Source organism: Bos mutus, chromosome 10, assembly GCF_027580195.1.
Source record: "Bos mutus isolate GX-2022 chromosome 10, NWIPB_WYAK_1.1, whole genome shotgun sequence".
NCBI lineage: Eukaryota > Metazoa > Chordata > Mammalia > Artiodactyla > Bovidae > Bos > Bos mutus.
This window is the reverse complement of record NC_091626.1, coordinates 18,915,262-18,928,926: the sequence shown is the minus strand read 5'-3', so window position 1 is coordinate 18,928,926 and position 13,665 is coordinate 18,915,262. Positions and strand designations below refer to the sequence as shown.

Here is a 13,665-nt window from a genome sequence, read left to right as displayed (position 1 = left end):
ACAAATATTTCAGTATGTATTTGGCTGTGCTGGCTCTTCACTACTGCACGTGCTTTCCTCTGGTTGTGGTGAGTGAGGGCTCCTCTCTGGTGCACAGCCTACTCATTATGGTGGCTTCTCCTGTTATGGAGCACGGGCTCCAGGGCACGCAGGCACACGTGGCTCAGTAGTTGTGGTCCCCAGGCTCCAGAGCACGGGCTCACTAGTTGTGGTGCACGGGCTTAGCTGCTGCTTGGCATGTGGGATCTTCCCAGACCAGGACTTGAACCCATGTCTCCTGCATTGGCAGGCACACTCTTTACCACTGAGCCACCAGGGAAGTCCCTCAGTATGTACTTCCAAAGGATAAGATCTCTCTTTTATAAAATCTACCCACAATACCATTATCATACTTGGGAAAAAAAAATTAGTTACTGTTTAATATCTGATATTGAATCATGTTCAATTTCTGATAAATGACTCACATTACAATAAATTTTTCTTAAATCACAATCCAAAATATGTCCACACATTGCCAAGCAGTGGGATTTGAACTCAGGCCTGTCTCTAAAAGTAGGGCTGTAATTCTCCTCTCTCCAACTCCACAAGTACATTCCACTTCATCACCCTTTAAGAATGTACACACGAATCTGGAGAGAGGAGAAATATAGCCTACTTGTCCTTTAATGTCCTGGAAGGTAACTAATGCCCCTACCCTTTTGAAATTTGCCATAGTTATTACTTGGCAAAACAACAGCAATATGCCTTAAACAGACAGCCAAGGAAATTTTTGAAATTTGAAAAGAAAACTAGAACAAATCAGTGTTAAGTTCTGTTTTTCATGGGGTAAGAGGATGCAGCAGACATCCTCCAAGGGCAATTGACACAGTGGAAAAATTACAGGCCTAAAGTGAGGAATTCTGGACTCTAGACCTGAATTCTGGCTCCATTTCTGCCATTACCTCACTGTGCGCCCTTCAGCAGGTCACTCCATCTCCAAAAGCTTCAGCTTCCTCATCTAAAAGTGCAGGAAACCCTCCCTACTTAACAGCTGCTCCAAAAGTCCAATGAGATCATGGCAAGAGGAATTATTCTCCTGCTGCAGCTAGATTGTGGAATACCCCGATGAGTCCAAGAGAGTAGAGCTACAGGTTTTCTACAGGCCACAGGCACCAGTGAAGCATCAGGGCAGAGAATGGATGTTTGAGAAATGACCGCCTCTACTGGCACCAATGGACGTGTTATCCCAGATGAGTAAAACCAAATGAGCTCTTTCAACCAACTGGACATAAACATCCTCCCTTCCCTCCCCAACCCATCCCTGAGCTCACCTGTCTCACTTCCTCTCTATCTCCCTCTATGGACTCATTTTCTCTTCAGCTCAGCGTTTCAAAGTGTTTTTTCCAGGATACCATCCTCAGCTCACTGCAGAGTGATCTCATCCAATTTCATGGTTTTAATCATCACCTTTGTATTGACTCCAAAACATGTGTCTCTATCCCAGAACACTTGAGCTTCACATTTCTATATACAGCCATGTACTAGATACATCTCAATTTAGATACCCTACCAGAAGCTACAATTCATCATGTCCATAATCTTCTGAAAATAGGATTTAATTCTAATTTGTTACCACCACCCTTTCCCCTAACTTGCTTCTCTTCCTTCTTTATTTCCTGGTTGATTGTCCCATAAACCACCAATCCATCTTTGCATCTGCAGCCCAGTGCCTGGCACACAGCTGACATTCACTTGTTGAAAAAAGTGACTAAATGAACAAAAGAGTAACTCACTTTTCCTTTATCTGTAGCTTTACTTTGGCCTTTGGCTATAAAATACTCAATGGCATAAAGACTTAAACATCTCAGTCTTCAGATCTGCAGAAAAGTGACTGACAAACACATCTAAAAAATAATAGGGCCATAAAACTGCAGGGAAAACCCATGCTAGCTCTTTCTACTAATCAATCTAATCCTTCACCCTTCGATATATCTAGGAATCTCCTTCACTCTTAGATGTATCTTTCTAAGAATCACAGGTATTTTGAAAAAAACCATCAGCATGAAAAAGAAGAACCAAAATAAAGAGAGGAAGAAAAAGATAATGGTGGAAAGCAGAAGAGAACTTCAAAGGGTCAGAGACATGAAGAGGCAACTGTAAGAAAAGACAAAGTTCTTGAAAATTAAAAATATAATTACTGAAATAAAAAATACTGAGTATGAATATAGCCAAAAACAAAAATGATGATTTGGAAGATATGACTGAGGAAATATCTCTGAATGTACAGCAAAGACAAGGATGTGGAAAATATGAGAGGCAAGTTAGAAGACAATGAGAGCAGATGCAGAACATATGTAACAGAGTAGGGAACGTGTGGCAGATGCTGCTGGTTGCCTCCCTAATGCTCACTCTCTCTGATTACCTTACGAACAGAAACCTAACCACATTCAGAGTGACAGTGTGTTCAACCTAAAATCTATATTTCCCAGTCTTCTTTACAAAACAGGTAGCCAATATAATGTACGTGGAAGTCTATCGGGGATTTCTGGGAAAGTTATACTTTCTTGATAAAGGTTATGTCTTTTTCTCTTTGTTGCCTCCTCTTTCTCCCCACTAGAATGATGATGTGGTGTTAGAGCTGTAGCAGCCATCTTGTAGCCATGAAGAAAAAGTCTCAGTGTTGTTGTCAAATCAATGTCAGTAACGACTTACCTGGGCTTCTTGTTACATAAGAAAAAAGTAAACTCATAATTTGTAAAGTCAGTGTTTAATGTTTTGTTGCAGTTACACACACCCTAAATGATACAGACAATGGAGAGGAAAAAATAATCGAAGAACTACTCAAAAAAAACCACCCCTCTATCCAAAGGCAAGGGTCTTTAAAGTGAAAGAGCCAATTGAATGCAAGAGAAAAGAAACACATCATGACAACTATTACTAGTATTTCAGAACTCTAATAGTAAACAGAAAATCCTCAAAGGTTCTAGACAGGAGAGTGGGTTTATCAACAAGAATCAGACTAGTAACAGACTACTCATCAACAATACTTACAGCAAGAAGCTTGGCAGCATTGTCTCCTGAGTTATGAGGAAACCTAATTTTTTATTTTATACCTAGGCCAAATCATCAATCAAGTGTGAGGATAAAATAAAGACAGTTTTGGCATGTAATAACTCAGTAATAAATACAAATGATAGCCCATATGAGAAATGAACCATTAGCATGTTACTAAGAACAAAGAACTTACCCAGTCTTTCTGATTAAGTTTAGCTGCTTCATTATATACTTCAATGGCAGCTTTATGTTTTCCCAAAAGAAATCTGGGGAAGAAACACATTTTCCGTAATTATTAACATAAAGCTTTTTATAAGACCAACCCCACTAGTCCCACATTTGACTCATCTAGCCAGCAGAGAATTTTGGAAGCCTCTTCTCTATGACTGGCTTGTGTGGGTTTAGCCAGTGAGACTCTTATATACCAACAGCAGAAGCTCTTGGTAGGGACAGAGCTGGTAGCTATTCCAAGGCCTTGGTTCCATTCTATACCAATTTTAGTGAAAGCGTTAGTTGCTTAGTCGTGTCCAACTCTGCAACCCCATGGACTGTAGCTTGCCCAGCTCCTCTGTCCATGGAATTCTCCAGGCAAGAATACTGGAGTTGGTAGCCATTCCCTTCTCCAGGGGATCTTCCTGACCCAGGGATTGAACCCAGGTCTCCTGTGTCTCCTGCATTGCAGGTGGATTGTTTACCATCTGAGCCACTGGGGAAGCCCCAATTTTAATCAAAGTCTTGTGTATTTTCCCCAATGTACAATAAATGTAGACCAAGAAACAAGCCAAATTAATTCTACGTTAAACAAGAATTGCCACAATTTTTCATCATCATGTATTAGGAACATGCCCTTCTCTTCCAAACTAAGTCTCTTTCCTTGATACTAATTCTGGAGACACAGGGGAGAATCAGCCTCTGTACAAAGACAATGCAGGTATCGATGACACTGCAGGTTAGAAAGTGAGGGTGGGAACTCCACAGATCACACTCTACTACTCTGGAGTAGTAAAGCTGCTGCTGCTGCTGCTGCGTCGCTTCAGTCGTGTCCGACTCTGCGCGACTCCCATAGACGGCAGCCCACCAGGCTCCCCTGTCCCTGGGATTCTCCAGGCAAGAACACTGGAGTCGGTTGCCATATGCTTCTCCAATGCATGAAAGTGAAAAGTGAAAGTGAAGTCGCTCCGTGTCCAACTCTTAGTGACCCCATGGACTGCAGCCCACCAGGCTCCTCTGTCCATGGGATTTTCCAGGCAAGAGTACTGGAGTGGGGTGCCATTGCCTTCTCCAAGTAGTAAAGCTATTAGTACTTAAAAGCTTATAAAGATTCTAGAGAGTGCCAGAATCCAGGAGCCTTCAGAGGCTTAACAAACACTTAAACACTACAAAACAGAACAAACACTTAACAAACACTACAAAACTACTGTGTATATAGTATTATGCTAAGTATTGGAACAGTAGGCAAGAAAAATTCCATGGGTTGGCAATATGATTAGGGTACTTGAAGCACAAAATGTTACTATTTGAGAAATACTATCAGCGTTCTCCTATCAAACTAGAATATGCAGTATTTGAAATACTCAGTTGCTTTATACTGGTTATCTCATTTTATCAAATTTCAAAATTAATCCACACTCTTCAAAGTGAATTCGTTACACTTCTCTGTAAGCAAGCCCCAGCCTGAGAATGCACTTTACACTATTCTCCACCAGTGCCCGAAGGCCTCCAGGCTGCCAATACTTACAAAGATCTGGCCACCTGCTTGAGGTTATCAGCACACTGAGGGCTGAGAAAAGCACACATCTGAAAGAGTCTTAGGGATTCTTGGATATTTCCTTCCAGGCGAAATATCAAAGCTGCCAAGAGAGAGAAAACACAGAAAATAAAATCATGTTCTAAGAATGGAGCCTGCCATGTGAAAAACTGGAGAAAGAGGGAAGTAGGAAATCTTATCAAAGAAACCCCTTGGATAACTGTGTCTTAAAATACAATCAGATATGACTTCAGATGGATTGAAACAAGCAGCAAAGTTGGTGATGAGCTAAAACCTTTTTTTAAGGTATCTGGGACCTACCTATTTCTCCACTCCCAGCTTCCAACAGGCAGATAATCGGGTGCCTTGTAAATTATTCCAGAAACTCTTCACTGTAAGAAATTCTTATAGCTCCTATCAGATGTGCTATTTATCACGATAATTCCAACTTCACCTGATAGTTTTCAGAGAGTACACCCAAATGGGGCAAGTGCAATCAAAAACCCAAGTCCAACAAGGAGATGCTGGCAAAGAATGCAGTAATATTTCAGAGTTGGTTCTCAGTCTAGCAACCAATCAGAATCAATCATTTTCCTAGGCCTAAGTTTTCAGAAGATTTACATGCTTAAGTAGTATGAGGCACTGTAAGTCTGGAACTGGTGATATTGGGAATAAATAAGCATTATTTTGCCACAATGTCCTAGATATGTTAATGTATTACCAATTACATCAGAAAATTGCATATTAATTAACTGCATATTAATCTGAAGACTACAAATGCAGAGTGGGAAACAAAACCATTCATTTACATCAAAGAGTCAGAAAGTTCCTGGTGCCCAAGTAGCAACCAAGGACGCTACTTGGGCACCACAGAGTAAAATTCCAGTCAATCCCTCTAATCCCTATATTATTCAGTCCCTATAATATTTGATTTCTGATGACTTCCATTTATTCTCTGCTTTGTCCTGTATACCTCTAAGCTTCTTCCCTTCCCTGACTCCCGTACAAAAAATCCTCAAGCTTTTTCTCATCTCTTCTAGCTTGACTGCAAAGAATTCTTGAAAAGCCTCTTCTGGGCCCAACACTGCTGCAGGAGGCAGCGACCCTAACAACAATTCTGAAAAACACGAGCCAGAAACCAGAATAGGGGTGAAGGGCAGTAGCAAGCTTTTTAACAGAACTAGTCATTTCTGAGGTCAGATCCAGCACAATAATTATGTTCTGATTTCAAAAAAACAGTAATACTAAGCAAGAGATTTGTGGAACATTTACTTGCATTTAAGTATTTCATAAGTTGCTCTTTTTCCAGAATCTAGGCAGAGTGTGCATTTCTCTAGCAAGAAGAGAAGAAATATATGTCTCACCTTGGACATAGATAGCATATTCACATAACCCGTGAGTCTCCTGAAGCTGTTCTTTGATAACAGCCTGAAAAAGAAACAAACAATACTTCTGAGTAGTGGTTAAGTGTCTTCAAGTGTTTTTAAGTACAGGAAGACATGGACACCTGTCTGCTGTCACCCTGTTTGATCTATACGCTGAGCACATCATGAGAAATGCCAGGCTGGATAAGTTACAAGCTGGAATCAAGATAGGTGGGAGAAATATCAAAAACCTCAGATATGCAAACGGTACCACCCTGATGGCAGAGAGCGAGGGGGAACTGGAAGGCCTCTTGATGAGGGTGACGGGGGAGAGTGGAAGAGCCGGCTTAAAACTAAATATTGACAAAACTAGATCCTGCCATCCCCCCGGCAGATGCAGGGGGAGAAATGTGGAAATAGTGACAGATTTCCTCTTCTAGGGCTCTAAGATCACTGTGGATGGTGACTGCAACCACGAAATCAGAGGACATTTCCTTCTTGGTAGGAAAGCTATGACAAACCTAAACAGTATGTTGAAAAGCAGAGACACTGCTCTGCCAACAAAGGCCCAAGTAGTCAAGGCTGTGGTCTTCCCAGTGGTCACATACAGTTATGAGAGGTGGACCATAAAGAAGGCAGAGCGCCAAAGAGTTGATGCCTTCGCACTGTGGTGCTGGAGAGGACTCCTGAGAGTCCCTTGGACAGCAAGGAGATCAAACCAGTCAATCTTAAGGGAAATCAGCCCTGAATATTCACTGGAAGGACAGACACTGAGGCTGAGACTCCAGTATTTTGGTTGTCTGATGCGAACAGCCAGCCTCACAGGAGAGGTCCTTGATGCTGGGAAGGATTGAGGGTGGAGGGAGAAGAGGGCGTCGGAGGATGGGATGGCTGGATGGCATCACTGATGCAATGGACATGAACTTGAGCAAACTCTGGGAGATGGTGATCGACAGAGAAGCCTGGTATGTTGCAATCCACAGGATCACAAAGAGTCAGACACAACTGAACAACAAGACATGGACAAGGAGTATATGTGAGGAATCAAGGGATAGGAAAAAAGCAGCAATAGGTATGGAAGGAAGCAGGTAAATTTGGCTACAGAAAAGTTGAATTTGAAATGTCTGTGAAGCATTCAGTACGCATCAGACTGATCTGGCAATCAGGAAGAAGTGTGCAGAACAAGCAAAGAAAAGAGTCAAGGATAGTACACAGGGACGGCCCTAATTCTTAAGAAACAAACAAAGGAAGAGAAGCCAAAAGAAAGGAAACAGAAAAAGTGGTCAATAAAGGAAAGGGGAAATAAGGATAGTATCACAGAAGGAAAAAAAAACTTTCCAAATCCATACTGGAACAAAACATTGCTAGTTCTTTGCACTGCTGTGGGTACAAATGTGACAGGCACAAAAATCACAACCTTAAAAGCATTACAAAGCTCTGAATGCCAAAAAAAGACAATACCAAGGATATATTTTGCATGATGATACTATTCTCTGCCAGCAAGTATGTAACATATATACTGTCACCAAAGATACAGTTTAGAAAAAAGAAAATACAAATGGTTTTAAAATATACAAAGGATCAAGCTCACCACAAGAATTATGAAATAAAAGTGAAACACCATTTTTCACCTATCCAAAGATCAAAAAGTTAAACACTATGCTGACTTGAACATATGCTCTCTACCATAAGACCAACACGTCCCAGAGAGTAGCGGCTCCTTCAGCCTGGTCTTGAAAAGGGAAGACACATGGAGCACACTGGAACCTGCTCCACAGACTATGGCCAAACCCCGCCAACCATAGCCGATCTGAAGGCCCACGAGGAATAAATAAGGCCACTGACATTCTGAGGTTGTTTGTTAAGCAGCATTATCACAGCAAAAGCTAACTGATACACAAAATGTCAAGAAACAAGATTTCACACATTATTAAAATAACGGGTTACTACCTGCCATACAAACTGAGTGACAGAGACAGATGCTTAATCAAAGCCTGCCTCTCGTGTTCTCTATCACCGCAGCCTCTCACCTTGCATGCTTCATAATCCTTCTGGATATAATAGAGATGTATCAACCAGTTCTGCTTCTCCAAAATAGGAAACTCCGGAGCTGGGTAGCATATTTTGACAAAAACAAACAGTCATTGTTAGGTTTTCTCCTTGAGCATTGTCCTCATGTCTAAACTAACCAAAAGGAGACTGTAATATCATGTTAAATTCTTCATGCTGCTGACCATTTTTAACCAAAGTGTATTAAAAATGTGTGGATTATTACATTAAGAGATACTTGTCCTACTAGTACAAATTCAATATATATTCCTGTAAAGTTTGTGTGGTTCATAATATCAGTTTCTCAACTGATAACTTGCCTGAAGGGGAAAACAGAATCATTCCTTCCCTCTTTTCCTTTCTCTCTCTTCCGGGTTTTGGTAGGTGAATAAAATGACTTTCCAAAAGATATTTCAGGAGTATTACTAACAAAATATATATAACATAGTTAATATCACATCTAACAGATCAGAGGACCAAAAATAGCTAAACACAGTCTTAGCAATAGCTCAAATGTGAAACGTTATACTGTTGCCCAGTTATGAGAAGTCAACAAGGAGAAAAATATTTCAGACACCTCAGACACTGAAAATGATTCACAATAGAGAAACTATGAGTTACTATTTCTTTGAATTCAATTAAATTATAGGTAAAAATTCATTAAGAAGTTAACTTTTCTATGGTAAAAAGGGAGACAGTTATTCACATCAACCTCAGAACAGTGGAGACCTCAAGGAAGAAGGAAGAATGAATTAGAAATCAATAAAAAGGAGAATTAAACTCTTTAATGCTTTAGCTATCAAAAAAATTAAAAGCTCTAAAATATATAAGTCTAAATGTTTTTATTTATTAAATCTGGCCTGTAAGCACATGGGTATTTGTTATTTTTTATGCATTTTAATACATGTTTGAGGTATTCCCTGATTAGTTTAATGGTCACTTTTTTTTTTGGCCACACCACACCACATATGGGATCTTAGTTCCAAGACTACAGATGAAACCTGCATCCCCTACAGTGGAGACTGAACCACTGGACCACGGGGAAAGTTTTGGTGTTCCCTTATTTTTCAAAATGTAAAAAAAAGGGTACACCAGGGGAAGAAAGGGAAATGATTTGTAATCATTCTGTTCCAGAACCATAGGCGATATAACAACAAAAAACCCAAGACTTACATGTGCATAATATTAATAATGATGGGAAGGAAAAAAGCTTACTGTGACCCAGAATTAATGTTGAAAGTGAAAGTCACTCAGTCATGTCTGACTCTTTGTGACCCCATGGACCATACAGTCCATGGAATTCTCCAGGCCAGAATACTGGAGTGGGTAGCCTTTTCCTTCTCCAGAGGATCTTCCCAACTCAGGGATCAAACCCAGGTCTCCCACATTGCAGGAGGATTCTTTACCAAGCTGAGCCACAATTAAGAATGCTTTTTTCTTTTCCAATAGGGAATAACAATGGAGTTTATAAAGTGAAATTATGACAGAAATATGGATATGATTTTATAAAGAAGAAGAAAGAAAAAAAGATTAAATGTTAAGCAACCTAACTCTTCATTTTCCAATTACCCACATTCTCTGACTAGGATCACCCTTCTTCTAGTCAGTAGGGCTTATGTGAGACTCTTCAAAGACTTTTTTTTCCTTCCTTCTCTTCCCCTGCGCCCCATCAAACATCAGATATTAGCCATTCCTGTTCTGCCTAACTAACCATTTCCAAAGTTAAATTTCCTACAGAAGACCACACAAATCATCAAGCTTAAAGGCAGATGTGAGTGGGTGTGTATGCAATCTTAAAGCAAGTCTCAACTGTATGACCTACCTCACTGTTACCTACCCCTTTTCTGAAGGAAAGGAGACACTGAATCCTTTGAGTTTATAATATCACTATCACTGCTTCTATAGCCTAAAGAAAATTTATAAAATGCAAATTTGAGTCTTTCTTATTATTAAAATCTTGGACTTCCTGGGTGACACTAGTGATAAAGAACCTGCCAGCCAACACAGGAGACACAAGAGATGCAGGTTCAATCCCTGGGTTGGGAAGAGCCCCTGGAGAAGGGCATGGCAACCCACTCCAGTATTCTTGCCTGGAGAATGCCATGGACAGAGGACTCTAGTAGGCTATAGTCCAAAGGTTCGCAAAGAGTTGGACATGACTGAAACAACTTAGCACACACACACACACAGTATTATTAAAATCTTACAATAAAGGATGAACTATTTTTTGTGTTCCATGGGTGACGAATGGGAGAAAAAAAAAGTTCAATTTGTAAAGTATCTCAAGGGCCCAGAGGCTCATGAAATAGAGTAGGAATTAGAAGAAGGGAAAGCACCACCAAATTCAAGTGCCTAACAGTCATTTCTGGAGAAGGCGATGGCACCCCACTCCAGTACTCTTGCCTGGAAAATCCCATGGACACAGGAGCCTGGTGGGCTTCAGTCCATGGAGTTGCTAAGAGTCGGACACGACTGAGTGACTCCACTTTCACTTTTCTGCATTGGAGAAGGAAATGGCAACCCACTCCAGTGTTCTTGCCTGGAGAATCCCAGGGACGGGGGAGCTTGGTGGGCTGCCGTCTATGGGGTCGCAGAGAGTCAGACAAGTGACTTAGCAGCAGCAGCAGCAGCAGCAACAGTCATTTCACACTCTTGATGATAGCTTGTCTAAAAGTTAAAAGAACTCTAGGTTCACCAAAGACTTTACAGATCATTACAGTGATCTGTAATATTGTCCTATTACTGTGTAATCTTGGAAAACTTAGTTTCCTCATCTATAAAAAACTCATTCACTCAACAAATATTCACTGAGTACCAACCACATGCCAGGCACTGTTCTAGGCAATGGGGATACAAAAGTGAACAAAACTGATTATAAGCTTCCGGGGAGCTTGTAATCAGGGCAGAGTTGGGGGCTGGTAAGACAGTACTAGCAGAAGGGACAGATGATAATAAAATACCCATTATTAGTGATATATTCCTCACACTTAAGTAGAAGGATCAGGGGATAAAATATCCCCCCCGAGTTGTGAGGACTGAATGACAATACACATAAAGAGATTCGAGTACTGTCTGGTACACAGTAAGCCCTAAAGAAGGGCTAGCTGTGGATGTTATTTTTATGATTATTATTAGTCAGTTTTGAAGATGAGGAAATTCTAGATACCACAGAAATCCCTATGAATCCTGAATTTAGTTAGAATTTTACCTGTAAATGTGTAAGCTGAATTTCTTGTACTCCAGATCATTGCTCAGTCAAATTCCCCCTACAAACAGGGATACTGGTTCACACATGCTTTCGCAAGTATTAGGAGAATTACCTATTTGATAGATCCTAAAAACAATAAGACATTTAAGTGCAAAGTAGAGCCTCCTCCTGTATTTTATAGCAGAGCAAGGTAGTCATCTCCCATGCTACACTAAATTTAGGAGTCTATATTACCATGGAGGTCAGGTAACCAGCTGATGAGATAATGACACAGTAAGTTTTTCAGCTGTTTGTAAAAAAGATCTCACTCAGCACACTGCCCCCTCCCATTTTTTATGAAGACAAGGTAAAGCCTTTCAGGTGACTGTAAAAAGACCTGATTCACATCTCCAGCTCCCACATAGCTCTCCACCATCACCAAGGCAGTGGCGGCGGAAGGCTGGTGACCTGGCAACAATACTCCCTTGCCCTTCTCTTCTCCTGTCCCCATTCCACTCTTGTGACGTCTCTTTCTTTCCTCCTCTTAAGAATACACCAGACACGTCTTAAACAATTCCATAACCAAACAAACATGACATCACAAGAATTCTTCCCTGTAATTTGCCCTATTGTATTTTTATTCATAAAAATAACCAAAATTCAAAACTTTACATTACATTGATTAACGGTAGTGAATAGCACCCTGGATATACAAATGTTGTTGCTTAGTAACTAAGTCACATCCGACTCTTTGCAACCTCATGGACAGCAGCATGCCAGGATTTCCTGTCCTTCACTCTCTCTTGGGAGTTTGCTCAAACTCATGTACATTGAGTTGATGATGCCATCAACCATCTCATCCTCTGTTGCCCCCCGCTCCTTCTGCCCTCGATCTTTCCCAGCATCTGGGATGTTGAGCAGAAAATTATTGTGCTTTAAATTTTTAATTAAAAAATTTTCTACAATGACTAAAGCTTTTGTAAGTACATTATAAATGAACACTTCTTTGGTAACAGATCTCATTAAGGAGAAGACACGTTGCACATAGGATTTTTACATGTAGAAGTCCAATCTTCAATCAGTAACAGACTTCTGTGGGACTTAGAGCAAGTAATTTAAGTCTCTGGGCCTCCATTTTCCCCCTATAATTTTCACTGGAGAAATTATGAAAAATCTGCAAGTAGTTATTCAACAAGTTAATTTCCTCATGTTAAAATAGGAACTATAATACTTTTCTACCTCAGTATATTACTGGGGACATCAAAAGAAATAACAAATCTTGAAATATGGAAGGCATTTTTGTTATATCAATTTGAGCTCTGTATCAGACAGGGTCTAATGAGGAAACAGAAACTACTTGAGGATTTAAAACAGAAGGGCTTCAATGCAGCGAACAGGTGAGGGCAGAAATGAGAACCAACGGGGGAACAGTGATGCAAATCAGAGGTTAGCATGGGAACAAGTCACTACCACCTCTGAACTGAGGGAAAAAACGAGGGAGTGTATTGCTACCAGTACCTAAGGCTGAGCTTACCTGGAAGAAGCTCAAAGCATATGGCCTGACTGCCAGAAGCAACAAGAGACACTTCAGAAGCCACGCTACTCCTCCAACTTCCCAAAGCAGAGAGAAAGAAGGGAAAGCCCTGTCTTCTCCTTCCTCCCACCCTCCAGTCTCCTGCCAGTTCCCCTCACTTGCTAATCCAGCCAGAAACTGTGCTGACACCACAGCCTAGGAAGGAATGAAGCCCGCAAGGGTCTGCTCCTCACAATACTCAGCAGAGAAGGGAAGGGTGAGGAACGGACTTGAGGGCAAACAGCTCCAGGATCAGCAGAAATGCCACCTCTGCTCAGAAATATAAATGAGGATGAAGGAGGCAGAAACTAGACTGACTCAGCAGTCACCCAAGGGTACGTGCTAGAAGACAGCGTTATAAAAAAAATATTAAACTGCTACCTATCCAACAGGTTTGCCTCTCATGAACATAAACTGGGATGAGGAAGAAAGGAACAATTCATATAACAGATTATGGTTTTACTACATACCCTGTGTGCATGTGTGCTTAGCTGTGTCCGAATCTTTTCAATCCCATGGACTATAACCCTCCAGGCTCCTCTGTCCATGGCATTTTACAGGCAGTACTGGAATGGCTTGCCATCTCCTCCTCCATGGGATCTTCCCAACCCAGGGATCGAATCTGCATCTGTTGCATTGCGGGTGGATTCTTTACCACTCCACCACTGAGGAAGCCCTTACTATATACCCTAGATTATTTTAAACTATCTTA

At 40.9% G+C, this 13,665-nt stretch overlaps 1 protein-coding gene across 6 annotated transcripts in view; it reads right to left on the bottom strand.

The window, feature by feature from the left end:
* BBS4 (Bardet-Biedl syndrome 4) overlaps positions 1-13,665 on the bottom strand; it is a 45,769-nt gene that overhangs the window by 13,467 nt on the left and 18,637 nt on the right. For 3 of the 6 annotated variants that reach the window (XM_005905601.3, XM_070377392.1, XM_070377393.1), the window contains 4 exons: positions 8,175-8,254; positions 6,145-6,208; positions 4,772-4,883; positions 3,227-3,299 (listed from right to left, as the gene is read on the bottom strand). In XM_005905601.3, coding sequence (XP_005905663.2) covers positions 3,227-3,299; positions 4,772-4,883; positions 6,145-6,208; positions 8,175-8,254 — 329 coding nt within the window. Of the gene's footprint in view, positions 1-3,226; positions 3,300-4,771; positions 4,884-6,144; positions 6,209-8,174; positions 8,255-8,513; positions 8,551-11,401; positions 11,528-13,665 lie in introns of those variants that run through there. The other 3 variants (XM_070377394.1, XM_070377396.1, XM_070377397.1) reach the window with 3 other exon arrangements.